Below are 26425 nucleotides of genomic sequence, written 5' to 3' on the forward strand. Positions count from 1 at the left end.
CAAACTGCGTCGCAGACAGCACTGCAACGCTCGGCCTACAGACAAAAAGAAATTGAAGAAAGAAGGATTCCCGGTCTGTGTGCGCTGCTCGTTGGGGTTCGCTCACAAAAGGCGCGCCGTTGTCTGCTTGCTCCGGACGACTGGACGAAGGCGACCATTGTGTCGCCGTGCCAATGCACCGGCGCAGTCTATAGCTGCCAAGCAATCGAGTCCGTGCCAAGGGAGTAGACGCGGCCCCCGAGGAGGCAGCTCTGCACAGTCCTCTCGCCGGCAGTGTATCGGCGATCGCGCCGTCTTCTCGTCTGCGCGTATATACAGCGGTCCCGGAGGCAGGTCTTCTTTTGTTCCCCTCGACGAGCACCGCCCAAAAGTCTCTCTCGTCGGTTTTCCCGGCATTCCGTCGTCGTCCCACTTACATAGAGGCTCGCCGCTGCGTTGCATGTCTCGCTCGTTCCGTTTTCGCGCCGCTTTGATCTTTGTTCGCGTCGCCATCACTCAGACGGCGGCACCCACGGAGTCCTCCCGTTGGGAGAGCCGCTTTGGAAGAGCACAAAAAGCGAGGAACGGCGGCGGTAAAAGGGGGACAGTAGCGCAAAACGGGAGTGCGCGAACGCAGGAGACAGTGATCGAGAATCACACACGGTCGTTTTTGTCCCCGCGGTTCCTGTATATACTGATCATTCCGCTGTGGCTTCTTTTGTGTTTTCGAGTATCGCGTGTGAAGACGGAGCTTTTAGACCCAGTCTAATACACCTTACGTCTTTGCGTGGCCTAGTGGCTCAACGTTGAAAAGCTTGACTGTCACTGCGCGAGGCGTTCTAGATATTGTCCGCGTGCCGCCACACAGTGACCGAATTCAACGCGACGTTTAAACAAAACCCCGAGCGTTTTGTCCCAGGACAGCCACTAAGTAGTTGCAAAATACATTGAATCAAGACAGCGTTCGAAGAAGTATTTCTCCACTGGTTGTGAAACACGTTCTGCGAAGATCTGTGCACCGACTTCGAATGATGCGTGAATGATGTATCATCTCTAAAAATTGTAAATTGCGGGGTTTTACGCCCCGAAGCGATGTCTGTGAGGGACACCGAGGTGGAGGGCTCCAAGATATATTGAGACCGCCTCCATCGTAATATGGCCGCCGCGGCCGGGATCAAATCTGCGGCCTTTGGTTCAGCCGCCGAACACCAAAGCCACTCAGCCATCGCGGCAAGCCGTTCGATCATCTCTGAGTGTTTGGGGAAGCTTGAATTCAACAGGCTTCCTCAAGTGTCACTCTATCACGAGACGATTTAGCACACGTATTAGTGGCGCGATCCATGCATGCACTCCAGTGCGATTCCGTAACGAAAATGTACCTGCTGCCGAACGAAAGCGTCCCTGAGAGAGAAATACTATGGCTCGATCGCTGAGTTATAGGCGCGCGGTCATCATGTCGCGTTGCCACTGTCGCGCCATTAAGAAAGAACAGTCCGCGACCAACGCTACAGTGTAAACGCAAATACGCCTTTATATGGGAGTAAAAATAGAGTCAGCTGTCCTCTATTGTACTCCCTTTTATAAAAGGGAGTACAATAGAGGACACTTTACTTCCTTTTTACTCCGTCCTGTCAAGAGTGTATACCGTGCCGCTCTGCCGTGCGTTGAAAATGGACCTGTCATCGATTTGACGACCTCGATTCCTGGCGTTTTTCTCCCGTCACGTTTGAAGCGCGTGCGTTGCGCGGGGGCACTGTTCGCGGAGTGTGCTTTTCCACCCCTTCCACTCTCTCTGCATTTCGTTTTCGGCGAGGTGGGCGCAGCATATATTACCAGTCTTTCCTTTGACGTCTGGCAGCAGCAGCGACGTGTCGGCCCTCATTCACGTCCATCTTCGGGGTCGCCGTTCCGGTAGGCGTCCCCTTCCCTCTGCCCACACTCTTCAAAGCTCGAGGCAAACGCTTGACCGCGCGCCTGTGGTGGGCGCGTTTAACTCGCATACGGTTCTCGCGCTGACCGCAATTTCATACGCCCGAGGACGAAGGCAGAGAAAAGTCCTTGCGTTCTCTTCTTAGGTTGTTGACTGTGGATTAACGCGAGGATGAGCCCAGCTGGTCGTCGAGACGCGTCCATACCACAGCGCCGCGTTGACGTCGCGTTAAAAAACACGACATATATTATAGAGAGTGCTTATACAGCCTGACACGTTCGTCTTATATAAATACTTCCTTGGCCCGTAAGGAGTAAACTTCTACGGCTGATTTCGTAACAGGGCCAGTCGCTATAAAGTGGTTGCATGTATTGATGTGAGAAGCGTAAAAGAGAGGACAGAAGAGGAAGTCTTTCTGGTTCTCGTCCGGCATCTTTTTAGAGCGCAGCTCTTTGGCGTCCGTTCCTGGGTTTCGCGTCGGCGTCGGCCTCGTAACCAGCTCCGCCCCCAATGTCACGCTTTTCAATTGGTCGAAATGCTCGTGACGTCACAGTGCGCGAATTTCAAATGGGGCCAATTGTACTTTGGCTAGTAACCATGCAACCAATCAAAGGGATCGTATAGTGATGCTGCAACTAAGTTGGACTGAGTTTAGTTAATTGCTTAATTAATCAATTAGCCTAATTAATATAGAGGAGAATTAAGAGGTCAGAAGAAAAGAAAAGAAAGACGCGCGCCGCAGCGTCCGCGGAAGGAGACGCTGCTGAAAAAAAACAGATAAGTACGAAGCCGCGTTCCCTCCACCACCACGCACTTCCCCACTCAGTAAGACGTTGCTCGTTTCATATACGTTGTGTCGAACATCCTAGACAGTTCCAACAATTGACAGGTTAATGACAGAACACGATGGATAGAAATACAATAATAAATATGAAATAGCCTAATTAACCTTTCTAGTTAGACCGCATAAATCAATAAAACCGAGAACGAAATTGGTCGAGTTGGGGAATCGAACCAGGGTCTCCGGAGTGCGATACGAGCACGCTAGCCACTCCGTAATGCCAGCTGAATGGTTTGGAATGAACAAAGGCGCGTCTAGCTAATACGGCGTCTTCGTTCACTCCCATCTTCCCCCTTTCCCTTACGGCGAGGTGCAGGTGTCCACCCAGATATGCGAGAGAGATACATTTCCTTTCCTCAAAAAATAAATTTACCGTCCAGCAAGGCGTACAGCCGAATTGGCGATGGCGTTCTGTGGACTCCCTGGCAGCGTTGCAGGACGCTGTCGCGTTCCACTCTTACAGGCAAAGCTTAACATGTTAACCACACATCAGTAACACACGCAGACAGCCAATGGACGCGTCATTCGCTGGCAGCACTTGATTCATCATTCACAACCACATTCTTAACGTACGCTCCCTTGCCGCACATGCCAAGGACGTACACCACGATCACATTCTGCGCCATTCCTCTGTACTTTGCTTTGCTGAAACCTGGATGGATCCCGAAGAGCCTCTCGAAATCATAGATTTCCTGTACTGCTGTGGTGCTCGCAGAGACCACAACAGAAAGGCGGGAGTCGCTATCTACTTGCGCACAGGTCTCTCTGCAATACCAGTCGAAATGTTTGGCACGTCACATGAAGTTGGCGAACTGTGCGCCGCAAAGTTGCCCAACGGCTTGCTGGTAGTAGCTGCCTACTTCGCCCCTACCGCACTCACGAAAGACGTCGTGCACTTCCTGCAACTCGCATTAACCGTCCATCGATCCACACCGATGTTAGTAGTGGGGGACTTTAATGTTGACATAAAGACAAACAGCAATTTCCTAACACTTATGCGGGAGAACATCCCGTTCCTCTCGCTCGTAACGCGTCCCACGGCTGTGACAACCTCGCGAGGCACTTGTATAGATCTCGTCTTTGAGAATCAAGCATTGGTGTACCAAGTCGAACATATATCAGTCTATTTCTCCGACCACAAAGCTTCCTTCATGACTGTCAAGAACTGTTAGTGGAGTCTTTGTTAAAGGAATACGTGTGAAAAATAAAAAAAAAATTCTGTGATAGCGCATACATGTGTTGCTCGATTTCTTTGCCTCAATCTATCGAAAAGGTGAAACAGCTTATTTGCTGCGCTCAAATTTCGCATTAGGAAGTAACGTAATCGTCGGTAATTTTTTTTTTCTTTTTTTTTTACGCTGTTCACATCAATATAGGCCAAAGAAGTGCCCCTTGGAATATGCTCCTTGTATCTCGTCGTGTTCAGAGAGGCTGCTGGCACTCGTCGATCTGCGATTCGTTCATCTCTGTACGGGAGGTCGTAGCACTCTATCGCCCGAACAGTCACGACTCCGCGGATATCGCCTCGAGTGTCCATACATACCGCCGTCCTTGGTATCGAGAAAGAGCGGCGGAGATGAGTCGAAGCGAGGTCAGTGCGTCGCGCATGCCGACGCGAACGCGGCTAGCTGAACGCACGCCATGTCGTAGCAGGGTCACGTGGCGCGCTCTGTATCCGTCGAAGGTCAAACTTGCCGAGTCGTCATCGCGGAAGGCACAACGACGGAAAGCCTCGCGGGGTGGGGGGCCTTGAGGCCAACGCGGAGGCCGCGATAACTTGCTCCTGCTCCGGGGGCAGTGAGGGAGGAAGAAGCCACGGACAATGGACGTTGCGCTGCTGGGCCCTGCTGCGGACTCCAACACATCCCCGCAGGTTGCCAACGCTAGGAGGCGCTCCGCTTCAGCTGAACACCTCATAATCAAATGTGATGGTATCCATCCGGATGTCGATGCAGGCACAGTCACTCTTTCTGAGGCCCTAGGGTTTAAAGATAACAATGGTCATGTAAATAAATCTGCAGTGGAAGTCAGCAAAAAGCGATTGGAGAATTGGTGGCTGAAAAGCAGAGATGTGGCACAAGGTTAGAATTGTAGGAAACCGTAGGTAAAGGTGATGGCGAATCTTAATGAGAATTGCCAACACAGTAAACAAAAAAAAATAAAGAAAAGCTGAGCATGGTGGCAATTGCCACCACCCCGTTTCAAAGGGGGCGCTCCTATCCATCCATCCATCCATCCATCCGTTCTAGAGGAGCCATATAGTTAATATAGAGGAGCGGAGCATACAGCGCCAGTGCCCTTTAGCACTGTCCGAAGGAGGTTCAGAGCAGAGCTCTCCGAGCATGTGTCTGGACGCAGAGATGGCGTTGCGCAGTTCGCACTCACAAGTATGAAACAAAAAAGACATACTCCACAAAAACATGCTGTACCTGTGTCTGAATTAAGACTCAAAAATAGTTCTTATTACTTGCTATACGCTCTTATCTTTTCTGTAGTCTTCTGGACTTTTCGTGCACCCATGTCCAGCATTCTTGGATAAAGTTTTGAATATTGAAACATTGTAAGGTACTTTTGCGGAAATATTGATGGTAATGGTCCATTCTTCCGACGCGTAGCAAAATCTCCTTTTTAAGTTTTTCGTTCGCTCGCACCGAGCAGTATAAGTCTGCCATAGAAAACCAATGGGGAACGTTATTCACGATAGCAAAAACGTTAATAGCAAAAAGTGCAGGCCTGACGACGAGAAATTTGCGGACATAATGATTGATATAGTGAAGTATGGCAATATATGGAAAAATTGCGTTCCTAAACTCTTTCCCGTTGAAAAATTCCCTTGTCCAGAATTGCTGCACATGCATGTTTTGGGCAAGTGAGTGATCCACGCACGCCCACCTGGTTCACATGACCGTGGCAATTCTCAATACCGGTCACTTTCTTTCGGCCAGCAGCATTAACATTGGGTACACCTCAGACGTGGGAAAAAATTCATTCGTCATTACGTAATCTGCGTCACGCTCATCTTACAATGGCGCAAGACGTTCCCGCAAAGTGCGCTCACTAAATGCGTTTATTTGGTACCGTGCTAGTGGACGTCATGGCGCGAATGAGCACGTAATTCCATCCTGCTTCCACAGTGCTGCACGGAACTATTGAGATCTCTCGCGAGCATCCCCCTCGCAGCTCACGCTTCGTCAAGACCTTCCAGATTTGCGCCACGGCGCCGCTTGCCTTTCTCGGGCTCGTCTAGCGCGGGCATTATTCCAGACCTAGACTAGGCGCGTAGCGGAGCTGTTTACGGGAGTCGGATGTCGTTCACGAGTCGCATATGCGTCGTAACTTTGCCCCGGCCGACCGCTGTCCTGGCGTCTTATGTAAGGTCCAGCTCGTGGCCAGCGTATGTAAGGGCCAGCTCGGAGTGAACAAAATAGCGTTTTCATGCATGAAAGCGGTTTGGCTGAAGCCCGAGCATGCATACGCTATCTGCTTCGTTTATGCAGTTAGTGCGTTCTATAATCGTCTCGTGGGCAAATGCTTCTCCGTTCCACTAAGTCCACTTCCACAATATTTTTGCCTATAGGCGAGCAGAAGCACGCACATTTTTTGTGTGTGTGTGTGCCTGCGAAAAGTGACTTTCCGTACACTGGCGTATACTAGGTCTGTGTCTACACTACCACTGAAGACAATAGGATAAATGCTCTAAGATCTAAAGGGGTTCTCTTCTTCATCTCATAAAGATTCGTTTCACGCGTCTCATTTTTTTTTTTGCTATCTTATAATTTGCAGAGCCACGTGTGACGTCATAGTTGACGGGTGGCAGCTAGCAGTGCCGTTAGCAGGTTGCGATATCAAACGCAGTGCTCGGCAGTGACACAGAAGCTGAAGAACGGACTGGAATTTCCTATTGGTTTGGTTTGGTTTATGGGGTTTAACGTCCCAAAGCGACTGAGGCTATGAGAGACGCCGTAGTGAAGGGCTCCGAGAATTTCGACCACCTGGGGATCTTTAACGTGCACTGACATCGCACGGGCCTCGAATTTCTCCTCCAAAGAAATTCCAGCCGCCGCGGCCGGGATCGAACCCGCGTCTTTCGGGTCAGCAGCCGAGCACCATAACTGCTGAGCCACAGCGGCGGCAATTTCCTATTCCAGTCCATATTTTATAAGTATTCCTTACTTATAAAATATGGCCCCCATAGGCTCGATTCCAGAAGCTGGTTTGTAGAAGTCGCGGACTACAGACCTTTTCGCCGGCTCTTACAGCTTGCTTGAGTGCACCTGCGTTTTGGACAGCGCATGCGCAGTAAGCTGCCGCTGTGAAATTCGCCATTCCAGCAGTTGCTGCCTCAGTCTAGTAGCAATAGCGGCAGCGCCCAGAAGGACACAGTTGCAAAGGGGTACAACTTTCCACGCTTCGAAGCTTCCTGGCCGAGAAACGCGAACGGCGGAACTCTTTTTTAATTCCTCGAGTCACGCGGGTTGGACTTCCTGCGCCGATAAGTGAGCGCTCTTGAGCTCAGGTCCGCAACAGGAAGCAAGCTCGCTTTGCGCATGCGCGCGCTCAGCTGAATCACTGTTTTTATCTTCCGCTCTCGGGTTCCGTCAGCTGACGCCGCCGGCTTTCCGTTACGTTGCGATATGCGAGCGAAATTCGATGCAACCAGGAGGAAACAAAGCTTTGCTTGACTCACGAACTGGAGGCAGTTTATTTTGTGCCCGCATGCCTCGCGCCGTGATCCAGTGACGCTGCAGGAAGGGAGAAGGAATGTGGAATCCACATGCTCAGAAATCCTAGAAAGTGTTTTTTTTTTTTTTTCAACAGGAACCTGTTTATGAACGCAGTTTTTTCGCGTATCGTAAGATTAATTACATCATAACAATCAATATAGCCGCAGATCGCCCCCTCTGGACGCTTGTAATTTTTTGTTATTTAATGTCAAAAACGCATCCCATTGGTCCTCTATGGCAGTCTTAAATAAACGGTTAGAACGCAGGACAAACTTTCAAAGCAGGATTTGCCACCACGGTGGCCTATGGTTACGGTGCTTTGCTGCTGACCCGAAAGGCGCCGGTTCGGTCCCGTCCGCGGCGGTCACCTTTGGATGAAAGCGAAATGTTAGAAACCCGTGAACTGTGCGATGTCAGTGCACGTTAAATAACCACAGGTGGTCGAAACTGTCCGCAGTCCTCTGCACTACAGCGTCTCTCATAGCATGAGTCGCTCTGGAACTGTAAGCCTCATAAAATAAACCCAAATCAAAACCAATGAAAGCAAGATTTCGCTGCACATCGGATGATTAGCCCATTCCCATCGGTACGTTCATAACCGTATCTTACAATATTCCACAGCTGCCTCACAATTAAGAGTGATGTCCAAGAAAGCTGAGCTTCAGCATGAAGTCTTCTTGCCACTCCTTCCATGTGCGTTCTGCTCACGTCACAATCTGTGGCGCTGCGTATGAAGAAACGAAACCTCCGGGGGCGCCGATAACTCGGACGCGGAGGAAAACCCTTTCCACTGCGCAGCCGCATTCTTTTCCGGTCTCATCCATGCCAAGCATCCGGAGAGACGGTATCACCCGCACACGCCTCCCGCAGGCCTTCACGCCAGTCGTGTTTCGTGATCGGCAACACTGAACGGAGCAAATCAAGTTTCTCCCGGCTTCCAACGTGCTGTTTGTCCAAATTCTCCGAACGCCGGAAGCCGAAGAAGATCTGGACCGTATATATAGATGGAGCGTCCTCAAGATTGTGTGCGGACCATGAGATGGCCTTGTAATTCAAAGCGATTTCTTGTGCGTTGCACATTGTATGTATGTATACAGTGGGGTTCGCTTGTGCCAGATTGATCCCTCTTATACGGTTTCCGATCGTCTATATAGTTTCTCTATACGTTTGCCATTAAGATGATAATCGTCTTTTGTATATCTGCCAGAAGAGGGAGCAGGCGCCCGTCGTTGCGAGATAACAGCAGTCGCTGAAGACCCGGACTTACGAATCAACGCACGCAGCGATATACGCATTTCGCCTCGCTCCAGTGGCCGGTTTATGCGTTATACGCTGCTTTTAGTGCCACCCGTACGTACATCGCATTTTTTCCGTGAAGTTGAAACTTGTTCTTTCTTTTACACCTCTCACAGCACCCCGGGATCTTATAAAGTTGGGCTTACTGAAGCGTACACTAATGCACGTGTGTTGGCGAGGACGTCCATGTATTCAGTTGCCAAAAGGGCGAGTTCAAAAGCCAAGCTGCCGAGGGCTGTCACCTTTTATCCACTCCTCGTACACCGCCGCTATATATGGCTGCTGGTCTGCCTAGCCCGTACACGACAGGTACTCGCGCCATCAGACTTCTGGCTCTTTCCCAAGATGGGGAAACATTCAAAAAGTACGGTTTCGGTTTGAACGAATATGTAACCGATGCAATTAGCCGTTGGTGTCCGTTAACTACACACAGCACACTACATCGACGGTGTGCATAGAGTAGTGTTACACAGGTGATGCAATCGTCTCGTCGCTCTTGTGGTGAATGTACAGAACAGTAATATGCCCCTGCGGCCGCCGTGGTGGCTCAGTGGTTCTGCCGCTCGACTGCTGACCCGAAAGACGCGGGTTCGATCTCGGCTGCGGCGGTCGCAGTTCGATGGGGGCGAAATGCTGGAGGCCCTAGTACTGTGCGATGTCAGTGCACGTTAAAGAACCTCAGGTGGTCGAAATTTCCGGAGCCATTCACTACGGCGTCCCTCATACCCTGAACTACTTGAGCCGGTAAACCCCCATAAACTAAACTAAACTAAACTAAACTAAACTAAACTAAACTAAACTAAACTAAACTAAACTAAACTAAACTAAACTAAACTAAACTAAACTAATATCCTCCTGCAGAAAAGGGATATTAGAGACTTTCATCTGAATACAGCGCCTGATATAGCCCGCGAGAGGCAAGACAGTGAAAACCTCTAGCTCGTACGTCCACGCGAGTCAGCCCGCACAGGTTTTTGTCCATATACGGGGGCAATGGATCCTTCGTATTCGTTCCCTGAGGCGACCCTGCGCTCCGTGGTCCGGTAGTAACGTAAACGCAGGCACGAGCGGTCTAGCTATTTCTGGAACGCCAAGGCTGTAATCCTGTGTATATACTGCACATGCCGCGCTCGGGCCGCGGCTCGTAAACACGGCACAGCTGCCGATGGCGCGTGCACGTGCATCACAGCGGGGGATCATCGGCGAGGATACACAGAGGCCTCTCTCCCTTCCCTCGTCCGCGTTGCGTGTGCATAAAGGACACAACTATGCACCGACTTTTGTTTTCTTTTCTTATTTTTACGCTCTCCTTCGTGCGTGCGGCGCACTTTGTCTAATTTGGGAAAAACGCGCGGCTACCTCCCCGGCGTGGAAGAGAATTGTTTTTGAGAGAGGGTTGGCCGAGAGGGAGAGGAGGCACTGCGTTGTGGTTTACCCGTGTGCAAACACACACGAGCCTCGACTTGGGGTCGAGTCAGGCGTGCGACATTGGCCCTTGTTTCATGGACCAGCTCCTAGCGAGAGGAGCGCCAGCAGCGGAGGCCGGGGAAAACATTTTCGCTGCTCCGTTTACTTCCTCACCGGTGTCTTTGTTTTTATTGCTGGCATATCTTGTTTTTGTTCGGCCGCATGCAGAATGATGTGTATGCATGTGTATGGAATTTCCTGGCAGATTATATTTTTCTCGTGCCAGGGACTCAACAGCTGCCTGTGGCGCATGCATGCAAGGACAATGGAGCTTAAATAGAACCAATTGTATGAAAAGCAACTACCTTTTAAAATGCCAAAAAAAAAAGCAAAGGTGACTGGTCCGCTCATGCTGCCATTGCTAACAAATGCTTACTTAATTATTACGTACACATGTAAAAATGGTGAGATAATGACTGAATCGATCAATCAGTAAAGCAATCAATCAATCAATTAATTGGTTCATCAGTGAATCAATCAATTTGCAACACGGGGAGTCACGTGGTATGATAAACGTGGGCGCACATTTTATCGTGCATGTACAGTTGAGGACGAAAGTCTTTTGAACATGTGTTCCGTCAACGAAGGTGATAGTTCTGTTATTCGCCGCCGGTTGACGACCAGACTTGTAGAGGTGAAACAACAAGATTTTGATTTTCACCTCCACAAGTGTGGTCTCCAGCCGCCGGCTAATAATAGAGCTACGGGCTTCGTTAACGAAACGCGTGGTCCAGAGACTTTTGTCCCCGACTATACACGCATATCACAGCATTGCACTGTCCTGCTGCACCGGGTGCAAGCCGAGTGCGGTTCGACGAATCGCTCCGCTCCGTAGCGGAACCGGCGCACGCGAGCGGCAAAACAGTCTTGAGTGAGCGCTCAGTTCCTCCGCAGGGTCCGGAGTGACGGTCGCCGTTTCGGCGTACCTCTCCCCCTTTTCCCCTTGCCCTTCTTCTGACAGGCAACGCTGGCCATGAACAATGCGTGCATCTCCACAGCGCGCGCACCGTGAGCCATGCTGCGAGAAAAACTAAACGCGGCATTGTTTCCTCGAAATCGATGCACGCGCCCTCTATGAGTCATACACGGCTGTCCTCCATCAAGGAGAGGTAAGGTATAAGCCCAACAGCTGCAGTCGACGGGCAACAATCGCTCTCCGAGGAACAATCGTCCTCTTCTGCGAACAACGTGCACCATGTATAGTGGCGGCACATACACATAAGCGTTTTGTTTTGGTGATGCGGTTGGAAAACAAGAAGGAAACACGCTCCCAAATGAAGGCGAAGGCTCAATTTTCTCAGTCCGCCATGATCTCTACGCAGTATAATGTGCAGCCGGCCCTGAACACTGAAGTGCTATGAAAACGCAGCATGTACTTGATTTATGAAAGAATAGGCACAGAAACATTATGATAAAAGAAAAAGTTTTGAACATATTGTGCAAGGTGAAAGGAGCTGTATTCGGATACAACTCAAGAACGAAGCGGCTTTTCCCTGTCAAAGCACCTCATTCCAGCTAATGGCGTCGGCGGATTCTCACGAGCCGGCTATCGTGACAACGTAGGGAGTGGCAAATGAAAGGGGACAGTGAATCGTGAATGAAAGGTCCCGCTGCTGCCTCGCAATTTCGGGATTGGTTCAGTAACGTGATTCGCTGCGTCCGTGAGCACTGTTACGAAGTATGTGGTCTAAACTGTTTCTTTATCATTTTTTGTACTCTTGCAAGGCTTTATGGCGTTATTCCGGGAGCCGGTACGGTACAGCATAGTTCAAAAATTTCTGTGGCGGCAGCTGTACCATGGTGCCAGTTTTAGAGTATATACCGTATACAGGGTGTTTCACCTAAGACTTTCTGCAATTTTTAAAAATAAGCTATTTGAATTAGATGCGCGCTTTTTCTGGCATTGCATTGTCAGTGGTGTAGTACATCATAATGCAGCTAAGACGTGCTAACTAGCAGGCTTGTTAACCAATATTTAATAGTTAACTTTTAAACTATTACCGTTGGGCTCCTTAATTATTGAGAGGCATGTAGCCCACTGTAAGTAATGTCCATATCCGTTTTTAGAATTTCGAGAACGCGATTATCCTCGGCGCTGTGGCCCAATAAATTTCGCCTACATCGCGCCAAAATACATGCGGTTTGAGAAGCTTGCAGGCAAAGCAACCTCTCCAGTGTACCTAACTCGTCGAAATAGCCAAAATTTGTTGGGCCACAGCGCCGAGGATAATCGCGTTCTAGAAATTCTAAAAACGGATATGGACATTACTTACGGTGGGCTACATGCCTCTCAATAATTAAGGAGCCCACGGGTAATAGTTTAAAAGTTAACTATTAAATATTGGTTAACAAGCCTGCTAGTTAGCACGTATTAGCTGCATTATGATGTACTACACCACTGACAATGCAATGCCAGAAAAAGCGGGCATCTAATTCAAATAGCCTATTTTTAAAAATTGCAGAAAGTCTTAGATGAAACACCCTGTATACCGGTGCACGCCTAAAGTGTAGCCCTGAGGCGTCGTCATTGTATTTTGTCTTGGCCCTGCACACTTTTAGCGAAAGAAAGAGAAAAAATAGAATAAGTTCAACTTCCTTTTCCGTTAGTGCAAAGGGATCGTGGTGCGCTTGTTTGGTTCGCGTCATAATAACGTCCCCCCCCCTCCTTTACGCGCAATAGGTTTGAAAGCCCAATTCCAAATCCAACGCGAGGAAGTATATATCCCGCACTGCGGTAGGAGCAGGTGCAGCCTTGCCAATCCATACAGAGTGTAGAAAAATGGGCTGCCCGAACAAATGCGGACGGCGAATCGGGGCGACGAGAAAAGAACATGACAAATGATGTTGGCTGAGTAGCCGGTACGAGTAGAGTGCAGCCATCATTTTTGGTACGGCAAGGAAGGCTATTTTGTATCGTTTTCGTCGGACTTTCCGTTATGTGCGCCGAACGTAATTTATTTTTAATGTACTTTTGTTAAGTTTTTTTTATGTGTATACTTTGTTCTGTCGGGGGAAAGTCCGCCTGAATCGCAGCGGTTTGAAATAGAAAAAAAAGTAAAACGCATGCGTTTGTGAAAGACAGAACAGCATACCCAACAATTTTGGACAAAAGCATTTTTCAGCGGGAAACCTCTTACGAACGCATTTTTTTTTTCATATATGTAAGATGCCACTATATAACAGTCAATATATCCGCAGATCACCCAACGGCAGTCTTGAATTTTTTTTTTGTATATTAACGTTTTTGCTATCGTTGGTTTTCTATAGGGGTCTTAACAGTTCAATGCGATCGCTACATATCAGAAGAATGGACCATTACCTTCAATATTTCCGTAAAAATAATCTCGCAATTTTCCAAATTTCAAAATTTTTTGCTGAAATTGTTGGACATGTCAAGAAGAGATGAATAACTCATGGACGAAAGACGACTCGGAGAAAATAGTCTTCTTTCTCAAGCTCCTAATCCGAGTGTTTTTAATTCCAAGGAGAGCGCGGTGAGTGCGAACACAGCTCTGCAGCATGTATTACTGTCAAAACGTTCGCCCCGCAGATCGAGGCGGGCAGAGCATTGCGTGTGATTCATGAGGCTACATTCGTATTTTGCATAAACATCGGACATTAAGTCTTATGGGGCCATTCAGGTTGAGGCTATCCGCATGCTATTTCTTGCCTTTTTCTTGCTTGCTATGCGGCGACACGATTGAAAACTGGAAATGCACGAAGTGGGCAAGAAGGCAGACTTATATATGAACCGGTTATATACGAGTACAAAGAATGAGATCTAGTTCTGCTTCCTCTGCGGGGGTGCCTGATGTGGTCCGCACGAGCGGACGTCGAAGTGGAAATTATGCAAATCTTTGTCACAGCTATATATCTCTGTGAGAATCAACGAAACATGCTTTACTGATAAGCTCCATCCATTGCAGTTATGAATGGGTGAAATATTCACGACTTCTCCAACACAGCACTATATCTCTATTTCATGGCCTTTGTTCGTTTTTATTTTTATTTTGAATTGGTCGAACGTATTCGGCTCGTGCGCTTGATGAGGCTGTTCGTCCTGTGGGATCAGGCGCAACTAGCGGAGTACTCTTCTCTGTCCTTGGTTAGGTGCTGTATTTGGTTATCCCTCCGGATTAGATGTTCTTAAGTGTGTACAGAAAAAACTCAGTGTCGAAGTTTTTTTTTTTTGTATTTCCTCTATATCGAAATACAGCCGCCGAGGCCGGGATTGATCCCACGCACCTTGGGAAGCGTTTCTGATATTTCCAGCCCTGGCACTCGAAAGGTTCTCTCGGTAAATTTAAAATACGCAAATCATGAAGGCAGCCACCATTCTCAACAACCCGACCGCGAGACAAATTCAAACGCTGTACACGGAATAAGCTAGCCTCTTGCTTCCTACGGCCGCATTGCTTTAACAATGTCCAGGCGATATCCTTTTAATATTTTGATGCCCCAGTGACGTGCAGCTAAGTTGTGCTGTGTTTGGCACGCATTCGTCATGCATTTTCCTAACCTACGCGAGTCCCTTCTAGTCCCTCCTGTGCGCACGTCATCCCGTTTATTCAACTCCATGAGCATCCAACGTTTACACGGATCAACTAATGCCTTTAACAAATCTTTTTTGCCAGCCGCTATTCAAGACTGGAATCGGCTTCCAGAATCGGTTGTCATTGAAAGCGATCCAGTAAGGTTTAAAGAACGTCTGATGTGTTATCTTGCTGTATAAATGGTTTCATTTCCTTTTTGTGACTTTATTTCTCTTTATGCTTTGTGTGTTTTCTTGTTTGTTCTTTTTTTTTTAATTCTTTTTTCCCCACCAATGTGAGTCATGATGAATGTACTACTCCCCCCCCCCCCCCCCTTATGTAATACCCCCTCCCAGGGGCCTTTAAGGGTCAAATAAATGATGATGATGATGATTGTGCAGATTTTATACCTAAACGAAAAGAGCTTCAGCACGAACAAAGCGAAGGCGCATTATCCATTTGAGCAATGTACCAAACAGCCTGCGCAATAATACCCTTGGTGCGTTATACCATGAGCGAGCAGGAGCAGGAGAACGAGGAGAAGCTTTTATTTCACCAATGGTAGATTGGTATAGTCACTCCTTAGTTCCGCACTCCTCTGGCTGTCGCTATTCTGCCCGGTCGATCACCGTTACTGGCCTTGAGGGTCTGTGCTGGACAGAGCAGCCTACCCAAAACGCTGGGTACGATTCTCCAGCTCCTTTGTCGGAACAAATATATGCTAGGCAGATCTTCATTACTTCGGAAATTCCTGACGCGAGATGTTGCCTGTTCCGCGGTCCCTATACAAGCGGCCCACATACAAAGCGGGACACGGCTGACAAGCGTGCCAGCTGTCATATACGCACGTTGCTTCGGAAATGCATCGCGCGCCCAATCGCTGCACAGTCCTGCCGTTCGTTTTCTTCCTGGCGACCTACATCCAAAAAAGGAAGCCTCCGCAACTTGCTAGAGAGCTGCCGACACGGGACAGTCGCCGTCCGCGACTGAGTGCATTTCACGTGGAGTGACAGCGCCACGAGGCTCGTCATGTCGGCTCGCGTGTCAACGGTAATGCAATGGTGGACATCTCCATCCGACTCCATTCGCTCTTCGTTCTAACTTCGAGATCGCTCTGTCGGTCGCTAGAAGTGCTCACCTTCCTGCCAGACAGACACGGTTCAGTCTTTGCGAATACTCCTTTAGCATGCATAGTGAAGAATACGAATTAATAATATAGTAAAGGTCACAACACAAAAACATGTTATAAAACTCTGCTGGGTTCCCAGTCACGTTGGCATTAGGGATAATGAGAGAGCCGACATGTGTGCTGCACAAGCCAGAATCATGGAAATAAAACTTGTGAATTTGCCTCCTAGGGATTACATGAAGTTAGTGCATAGCAAACTAAGAGCCAAATGGCAAGCTTCTTGGGAAAATAAAGGAAACAACAAGCTGCATTTTAAAAGAATGGAAATCATGCCGCCATAAAGAGCGTTTTATCGAAGTAATTTTATGTCGTTTACGCATAGGTCACACACACATCACCCATAATTTCCTATTAACAAAAAAAGACAAACCTGTGTGTGAAATGTGTGGTGAGGAGCTCACAGTAAATCACATTTTAATTTCTTGTTCGCATCTCGAAGAACTTAGAAAAAAATTTTTTACTATATTTTACAATGAACACATTCTATTTCATCCCGCATTGCTTTTAGGCGAGCAAACACTTGTCGAGTTTTCGTTTGTTTGTAAGTTTCTAAAGAAAGCCAATGTTTTAAATTTAATATAATGTAACCTCTATACACTTAACATAACATCAGCTAACCTTGTGTTTGGCGCATGATAGCCATAGTTGCTTATGCGCCATAAAACCCCATATAACTAACTAACTAACGAATAGCGGATATTTAGGGTGCTGCGCCAATTAATGCACATCCACAGCGTATGCTCATTACCTATGAAATGGCGCTGAGAGGGGAAGCAATTCTCTTTCAGTTTCAAGTGCACCATGAAAAAGAAGATGAAAAGGTCCTGGAAAAGGAAGAAACTGAAGGGAGTGGAATTCACACTAATCCCTGCCCTCAGCTGAATAAGTTTGCCGTTGACGCACTGCATAAACGGAATACAAGGTCTGTGCGGAAAGTATGCCGAGCTCAATATAACTCAATAAGTTTGCGTGGCTACGATGTAATGATTCTATCAGGCGATGCCAGTTTGGCTGTGAGACGTGTGTGCAGAAAGCATAATAAATCAACTCTGAAACAGAAGAGATCTCGGACCCTAAAAGACTTTCAGACCAATGCGACGAGGTATAGGTGCGCGCGATTCCAACGCAGGACTTAGGAGAATATATCTTGAAGAGAGCAAACACCACTGGGAAAAGTGTGTCCCATATTCGAAGGTATTTAATTTGAATGCTACTGAGGGTCAGTGCAATGGTTTTGTATCTTGCACATTTTAAAAATAGAGAATATATATTATTTAATTCTAATTGCGCTTTCCTAATTATGTGCTTCAATATTTTCGGAACAAACGTCGCACTTCGATGCTCTCATTAATGGCGCAAACGCCCTGGATTCTCGGGGTTGTGCTTCAAAACAGCCTCGTGACGCAGTTCTTTTCAGCTGCAGCTGGCGTGCGTGCGTGCAGGTGTAGGCGTAACGGGGAAGAGCGCGCAGCTGTCGGATCGGCCTTAGCAGAGGCGAAGGGGAGGCGGCTGTGCAGGAATGCGCCGCAGACAATACGATCGGCAGTGACTGGGGAAGCGAGACGGCTGATATATCGACGGATAGAGTGTCGCTTCGGCTCTCTATGCGATCCAAGAACATTTCTCACGCGCTGACATCATGCGCGTGCTATCGCTGCATGCATGGTATACGTGCTTCGCGGAGAGTGCGGGACTATACTGCTGCGCGGCTTATATGAGCCATACGCGAAACACTGACTTCAGCGTATGCAATGAAGAGCAAATAAAACGCAAACGGGACAGTTAATGCAAACGCTGCAAAACACACACACGTACTCACACACGTACAGAGGGCAAAACGCATGCCTAGAACAACCAAGATTTGTGTTCCGGAGCTCCCAAAGCCCCTGCGACAAAGAAGGCAAAAAATGGCGATGAAATTCTATGAGTTTAAAAGCACATGTTTAGATCCAGACCCTTTTTAACCAAATCTTATCGCTAGTTATGGCGTGTTACGCCCGAAACCCACTCAGAGCGTGTTCTAGACATGCGTTTTGCCCTCTGTACACACACACGTACACACACACACACGTACTCACACGTACACACACACGCACACACACACATGTACACACAAACACTCACGCACACACACACGTACACACACACACACACACATACACACACACACATACGTACACACACACACACGTACACACACACACGTACATGCACACACAGACACGTACACACACACACACACGTACACACACACACGTACATGCACACTATTATTATAGGCAGTTAAGTGACGGTAAAGGGTCCAAAGCTAAACAATTTTTCCTTTCTTTTCCCGCCAGGTGGGTTTCGCCGAACTAGTTGTACACCCACGCTTGCAAAAACACACACAACACCAAGGAGGCCTATTAGCGAAAGACAAAAACACACTGAATGGTTTGTTTGACATTTCGGTAGCATTCAGCGCGCAAAAATATTACATAGACGCACCGTTTTTCGTTTGCCGGCACTTGAGTCAAGTGGGACACACGTGTTCCGCTGCCTTACAGAGGGTCCAATTGGCCCTCAGAGTTCGTTTCATGGGGTAAGTTTCCTAAATTTCCCGTGCGCATGCGTCTCTGTCCCCCCCCCCCCCCCTAAAAGAAGGTCTCAGCCCAAGAGCAAGTATACCGATAGCAAGCCGTTCTATCCGTTTGAGCGAGCGTGCGGGTTGTGTACTTTTCGGCCCATTGCCCGGATAGGCATACAGTGCGCAATGGGCTCTGCGTGGACACGACGCGCCGATGCCGATATGAGCACGGGGTATACGTGATCTCATTAGAAGAGGGTAACACGTGCGCCAGCAGACAAGAAGCAACAGCAGCTCCGAAGTGGCGCGTGTTTACTCTCCGTCGCGGACATGTGCGCGCGATATATTCTGGGCACGATCACCCCGGGGGCGAGCACAGCTCAGCCGTGCAGTGCAGGGGCGCATCTCTCACCACCAGCTCCGGCTGCAGCGCGGCTCTGCGTCCGTCGTGCGTGTGTTTTTGTGGAGCCACATCCTCTTTAGTCAACGTTCAGTGAACCTGGCTCGCCCGCCAAAACATGCGGACGGCCGCCTGACGCGAGAGCATCCTTGCCCGTTAGCTGACCTTTAACCCCGCAGCTTGGACATAGCGATGAAGATGAATGGTCCCGCGCAGCCGAAGGGCGCTTGTTCGATCCCTGGTCATGTGCACGTGTTGAGAGAGGGCGTGAAGCCGCTGTGAGTCAATGTCGCCCTTGTCACGTCGAGCTTCATCCTTGCGTGTGTTTCAACAGGCTTTGACATGGATAGACCTCTCCTCACGTAAACATTCGTGAAAATTTGTTTACTTTTTTTTTTCCCAAAAAAGCTTGGCTACGACGTTGCCTCCCGTAAATTGTGTGCGCCCACACTTGTGTGACGCATGTGTGGGGGTATGTGTATGTGTAATTGTAATGTAAGTCAGAATCCCTTGTCCACAAAGTCCAGGATAAGCTGCTGACATCCGAATCGTCATGCAGCGTGGAAAAAAGGTCTGGGTAAGAAGTGTACCGACAGTGGGTGGGGACAGCAGCTCCTGCGATCAAATATTAAGTGTTTATTTTGTGTCCCGTCTTTTGCTCTCTGTATTCTGTCTGATCACCAGAAATAAACAATCAGCTAGTCCAAAGACAAGTTTTGCTCAGAGCAGATTTCCCATGGAGTGCGTGCACCGCGCGGGGTGTCAACTACATAACACGGATCCGTGTCCACATTTCTGTCTGCTCTGTCCAATGATCTTCTAAAGGCCAAAGCCCCCGGCGCCGATCCAACCAGTTACTGCGCCAAAGGGAGGCGAGGAGTGGTGCAAAAGTCTATCGGGCACTTCCTTCAGACCTTGACCGGGTGATTTTATTCGCTAAGAAATGCCGTAAACGCCTCAGTTTGTGCATTCAGTTGTGACTGCACGGTAAGCAAATATTCGAGGTTCTCGCCAAACTTCATGCTTTTAGGTTTAGGTTTATTGAGAGCTCCGACAAATTCCGATCACTTGGGGTTCCTTAACGAACACTGACATCGCACAGTACACGGGCCACTAGTATTTCGACTTCATCGAAATGCGACCGCCTCGGCCAGGTTCGAACCCGGGCACTTCCGCTCAGTAGCCGAGCGTCCTAACCACTGAACCACCCGCCACGCTATCCCACTGAGTGCCATCCCTGTAAGCTGGACTCAGTATGCTTCAGGATCCCCGTAAAGCCGGCCAAATCTTTAGCTGGAGTACGTACGTGACGGTCGCCTTTTCTGCGCTTTACGACGAAGCAAACTTGCGGAAAGCTCAAAATTAATCACGGGCATAATGTACCTGTGCTTAGATTAGATATTTTCGCAACCTTGCTCCGTCCCATCTATGACAAGATATCTGCAGGTTGGCTTTTGGGTTTCTTATGAACTCCGTTAAAGTAAAAAAATAACATCGCAATTAGGAAACAAACTAGCAGGAATAACACAACATTGGGCGTGTGTGGATATGGTCATTCTTTCTTGCGCTTAATTCTCTCCTGATTGTGCTGCGTTCGTTTTCTTTGTTTTCTCGTGCGCTGAACAATTCCCAACTTCGCCACTATTGCTGAACTGCTGCCTGTAGCATTTCAGGTTGCCACGGTTCACTATTCAGAGCTCGAACTCCTTTCGTTTTGTGAACGCGCAGGTTCGACCTGAACGGCGACCACGTGCTGGACTTCGAGGAGCTGAAGCGCATGATGGAGATCCTGGGCGCCCCGCAGACGCACCTGGCGCTCAAGGAGATGATCCGCCAGGTGGACGAAGACTTCGACGGCACCATCAACTTCAGGGAGGTCAGTACACACGGAGTGCGTGTGGCATATCGCGCTCACTCAGTCACTTGCATGCGAACCAGCCTTTACAGAGGTGCTCGCGATTCTGCCTTCACCCACGTTCTGAGCATGGATCTGCGCCCCGAAACGATTGTCGCTGGCAAGCAATGAGCTAACCGCCATTACCACTGGGCTCCTTTCGGATTCTGCTTGGCATCCCTGTCTGCCGAGGTTGTGGTATTCCTCAGAGTCCGAAACGAAGAAAACGGGAAGTAACACTGGAAACCACTTCGCCTTATTACTAAAACCCCAGCAATGTCGGAGGGGCAGCATCCGCTTGTCCTGTAGGGGACCACGTTTTGTCGATTTGCGTTCGCGTCTGAAACGTTCCGGCAACACAGACCACTGCACCGCAGGAAGCAGTGCTTCCAAGGCACCGGAAATGCACGTTCCCCCTCAAAATCAGTTTCGCGTTAGGAGCACCCCGACGGGGCATGACGTATTCTCCGAAGCCCACACTGGGTGGAAAGGGAAGGGGGCGCACAAGGGGGGACAGAGAATTTCCTCTTCTACGCATCCTGCCCCACTTGAGTGGCAAAGATACGGGCGCCGCGGATTCCCGGGAAGCTGTGGCTCACGTATACACACCCTTGCTCTGTTCCGTCGGTGCTGTGCGGCACACTGTAATCGGGCGGGGTCGCCGTCGTCGCAGTCTCCGATAAGCACCGACTGCGTACGCGCACCTATCTCGCCATTAGATTCCCTCGGCGCACGCCCGTTTCACCGTAGCTCACACCACCGCACGACCGTGCAGCCGGTCGCCGTGTTCTATCGAATTAGTCACGCGACCGCGTCGCTTGCGTATACGGGAGGCTGATTCATGCCCGGCCATTCAGTATGCCGCTTACGAGCCCGCTATCTGCTCGCCCTTCAGTGCTGTTTCCTTTTTGTTACGCGGCCGGCGCGGAGCACCGCTGTTGCTGATCGTTCTGCGCGTTCGCCCGTCGACTCAGCCGCGAGGGTTCATTGACTTCGCGCCGCGGTGGTTACGCTGCGAGTGGTATACATAAGGAATGGCGTCGCCCCCAACTTCGGCTGCCTCCTCAGCCAGCTATTACGAGCTGGCTCTTGGTGGCGCTGTATGTATACTCAGTGTACTGCGCATTCAGGACACGTGTGGCCACGTTCAGTGCATGGTTGCATTACGGCCTTACCAGAATGTGGTTGCTCCAGCCTTAGCACGCCGTCGCTGCATCGAACAGTATATTACGATAAAAAGCTATGGGGGGAGGGAGGAACGCTTAAGTAACCTTAAGAGTGGAATGCGATGGAATTAATTAAAAATTTGCCGCAGCTTCTTCTGCAACTTCTCAGTGTGTATGCGCCTGCTTTTTTTTTCAATTGTCGGTCTATAAACCTTCACATTTGGGCTGCTACCTGCAGTAGAAGGTATCCGCTATGGTTTGACGGGGCCGACATTTGCATATATTGTATTTTTCTCTGATTTTTGATTTCGATCCTCTATCTAGGTTGCTGTCTAGAAACTATAGGTTGCTTGCAATCCGGTGGGCAGGTTGTGGTGACGTCACAATGTCAAGTGACTCATCCCGACCAATCAGTTAATTTCGTCGCGGACATCAGCGCGGTTTTTCTGTGACAACTAATGCTACCACAGTAAAAAACACGACAGAAGTTTCTATCGCATGGCATATTTTTCTGTCGTAAGATTTTTCTGTCGCGCGGCAAGTGCTAGTCCTGTCGTGTGAAAAAGAGTTGTGTCGTGGGATCTGTCCCGCGACAGAGGCGTCTGTCATGGTTCTGTCGCGCGACAGACATCACTGACGACTTATGTCGTGCGATAGATTCCTGTAGTTGGATTTTGCTTCCGACAGACTCCCTAGACATCTCTTTTCGCGCAACAAAGGTGTCTGTACCTAGTGCGAGCAACGCAGTTCCATCACTCCCTAGGTTCTGTCATGCGACAGGCTCCTGTCGTGTGTTGCGTCATGTGAAAGGGCAGTGGTAATAAAGGGGCTGCACCACCGTGCCTTGCTTGGCGAGTGATGATGCAGCTGGCTGTCATTAGAGCCCTGAGAAGTTCAACTGGAGAGACACTGTTATCTGATGAATGTAAATTTCGAATTTTTGTTGCAAGATACACATTCACACAAGTGTCGATGCCGCTGCGACGCTGTAGGTCACGTTTCCGGTGACGCTATGTGGATGCTTAACCGGTCGACTGAAGATAGTCCTATAGAAAACCAGGAACAGGACAGTAGCTGTTAGGCATGTGCAAAACTGTACAAAAGGCAGACTCATGTAATTGTTCGTGCGACGCAGTCAGTGTTCCCAGCCAACCACAGGGATATAGTGCAGCCTGTAATTTTCGTGCTAGGTGCCCATTCGCCCATGTATAGGTGGGCAGTGTCTACAGATATTGGAAGTGAATCATTAACGACTGTGTATATATACATCCGTCGACCTTCGGGAAGGCCGGCATATTGCCTTTTTGGGCACCACACATCGCGAATGCCGCCCTCACACGATCCCCGCCGTCTCTCGCCCTCTTCTGGCGCAGTTCCTGCTGATCTTCAAGAAGGCGCGTGACGGCGAGCTGAGCACGGACGGCGGCCTGAGCGCGCTGGCGCGGCTCACCAGCATAGACGTCGAGAAGGCGGGCGTCGGCGGAGCCAAGAGCTTCTTCGAGGCCAAGGTGAGGCACGGCTCCGGTCGTGCGATGCAGTTTGCAGCCAACCTCTGGCAGCACTGGTTTTGTCAGTGTACGGCGAGATGCTGCTGTGACCTCCAGATCAGCATTACATCTCACCGTGTTCTCTTAAGGTAGCGACATTTGAGCGTGCCGCAAGTAATGATGCAGCTTGTACCGTATTTACCAAAGGTAACCAGGCTGCCGTGACCGCTTTGGAAGCGGGCTTGCGGCGTCTACTCATATCATGAGAAACGGTGTAGCCCGTATTCGTCTGGCAAACACGGAACACGGCTTCCTTAACCTGTCTGGCTTTCCTTTGTCGGGAAATTGCTCGACAGAGTAATTCTATACTTGCATAGATTCCCATGACGTAGAAGTGGATAGTATCGAAGCAAACCTGTTATTGTAAACCACTGGGATGAAACAGTATGTGCGCCTGCGTGGTCTGCTGACTCCGATCGGAAACAAACGTTGTATGCATGTATTTATTTTTTTATCATGCACGAAGAAGCAGCGGACTGCATCCCTGGTGCTATTGCACTGCGTCCGTACAATTCGCTGTAAAGCCTGCCGTACGATGAATAGCTGTCAAAGAATCACGATAAAGCGCAGTGGGCCATGTTGACGCCGGGGGCGCATGCGATCGAGTTAGAATATTTCGTATTTATTTTTTAAAGTTACTAAATTTGACTTTGATATCTTAGAGTGGGGCCGCACCCTTTATATGGACGCTATTTTAATGAGCAGTGACTCTTGCACTGTACATGATTACCTGCTTTAGTACGAATAACAAAATGTCCCGGTATCTATGTACAAATTCTGCGCGATATATATATTGCGACCACCGCGGCGGGGATCGAATCCGCGTCTAGTTTATATATATATATATATATATATATATATATATATATATATATATATATAGCATGTTTAATATCCCACAAATGCGCTTGGTTCGAAAACTTCCGTCCTTTGTTCAGCTTTCCTCCACATCTCGTTCCGTTAGATTGGCGAGGCCACAGAGCTCCGGGGAAATCTTTTTCTGTTCATGAAACAAAAAGAGAAGCAAAAGGCGCTTATTTCAGAAGGAAGCCAGTTTCCCGTGGTTGCGCACGGTGCCAAAAACAAGATTTCTAACTGACTAAAAATGGAGAAAAAGAGTCCGTACGGTTGTGTATAACGGAAATCAGACCTCAAGGGCACTGGACCGTGACGGCTACCCAAGAAGCCGGAAGCAGCCCTGAGCGTACAAGCAACCACTTACAAACAAGCTTCTCTTTATACAGAACTCCGAGCTTCCGGTCGAAGCCTGTAGGGCGAGCCGATCGAATTCTACACGCGCCTCCGCAGCGAAGTTACCGCCGTTTGAACTTTGAAGTCGCGCGGTCAAGGCAAACCGGCGGAAGCCGGGGACCCCTCGGCATTCCTGCCACTCATGGCATGCAAAAAAAAAAAAAAGAAAGGAAGAAAAATGGCATAACATATGCGAGCAAAACCGCGATGCTGAAGAGGTGTGGGTTTTTGGTTCAGCTTCAGAAAGCACCGAGCATCGCTCTTGTTTATTGTTTATTCCATTTTTGTTTATTCCCCTTCGCTTTTGCGGGTCGCTTGGGAGTGTAGCAAAGCGGTCGGCCCCCGACCGTGGATTAGCGCGCAGACAGGCGGAATGAGGAAAAAGAATGCGCTCTGGTCCGTAAAAGACATTCCGCGAGCAGCGGTTAATAAGGAAAGAAGAAGAGCGCGTGGCTCGCGACGCCCTCTTGGCGCCCCATTTCCATGCTTCACCGTTCGCGTGCGACTTGCGGGGCGAAGCTCTGCGCCCGCGCGTGAGCATAACCGCGAAGTGTGGCCGTTGGGCGCCCTTCTTCGTGAACCTCCAGGGGACCACCGCGGTCGAAGTTCGATGAAAGCTCTCGCCGAAGCAGCGAGCACCGCGGCGTGGTGGTGTCATTCGCAGACGAGCAGTCGCGCGGTGGGACGAGGAAACGGTGAAGGCAAAGCTTGCATGTATTTATTTTTTTTTCTCCGCTACCCGCGGTGTGTTGCGAAAACGCGCGTGATCCACGGTGGTTACAGCGCGGCCTTAAGAAAGAAAGAAAGAGAGAAAGAAGGAAAGAAAGAAGGAAAGAAAGAAAGAAAGAAAGAAAGAAAGAAAGAAAGAAAGAAAGGAAGAAAGAAAGAAAGGAAGATTAAGAAGTGCTGTGTAACAAGTCAACCAAGCGCACGCTATTGAGGGCATTCAATTAGAAGTGCATGCACAACCGTTTGGACGGTGTTTCTCTCAATATACAGGAACATCAGACGTTTATTGCCACGCAAAGCTTAACTTTCCTATGGTTCGGTTTCATGCCGTATAACTTATCCTATAGGATGCCAGGATTGCTTGTTGTTGATGGGCATAGCTGGTACCTACATGATGTACCAGATGACACGCGCTGACCCAAGAAAAACTTAAAAGGCACATGATTGCAAAAGACAAGCAGTCTCGTGTGAAGAAATGTATTTGCGTCAGTGCCTCATTGCCATTATATGCCAAAGTCATTGCAGGTGCTTCGCGTCGTCCAAGTAGATTTCTTTTGCCTCTGTGAGTAACGCAGCGCATGTTGTTCGCAGGCGATGGAACTGAACCGCGGCAACCGGTTCGAGGAGGAGATCAAGCAGGAGCAGCTGGAGCGAAAGCTCGAAGAAGAGGAACGCAAGAAGCGGCAGGCGGCGTTCAGGGAGAAGGCGAACTTCTTCAAGAACTCCACCGCCACGTAGGGACAGCTGGGTGGGTATATACACCTAACTATACCTATACACGTCTGCTCCACGAGTTGACTACGCGATGGTACGCACTTACTGTCATTAACCGCTTGTGCCCGTGAAAGTATGCACGCAGCGCAGATGCAGGTAATGGGATAAGCGTGCCAATTATGGCCACGGCCCAGCGTCCT

General features: G+C 49.1%; 1 protein-coding gene across 1 annotated transcript in view; it reads left to right on the plus strand.

Moving 5' to 3' along the window:
* The window catches only part of LOC149364882 (EF-hand domain-containing protein D2-like), a 60644-nt gene that overhangs the window by 30229 nt on the left and 3990 nt on the right, over positions 1-26425 (plus strand). Inside the window, exons 2-4 of the mRNA XM_089574850.1 lie at positions 20653-20800; positions 23358-23492; positions 26103-26259. Of these exons, the coding sequence (XP_089430976.1) occupies positions 20653-20800; positions 23358-23492; positions 26103-26249 (430 nt within the window). The 3' untranslated portion in view covers positions 26250-26259. The remainder of the gene's footprint in view (positions 1-20652; positions 20801-23357; positions 23493-26102; positions 26260-26425) is intronic.

The sequence above is a fragment of the Amblyomma mixtum genome, chromosome 2 (genome assembly GCF_055824585.1).
Source record: "Amblyomma mixtum isolate Tamu chromosome 2, ASM5582458v1, whole genome shotgun sequence".
Classification (NCBI taxonomy): Eukaryota; Metazoa; Arthropoda; class Arachnida; order Ixodida; family Ixodidae; genus Amblyomma; species Amblyomma mixtum.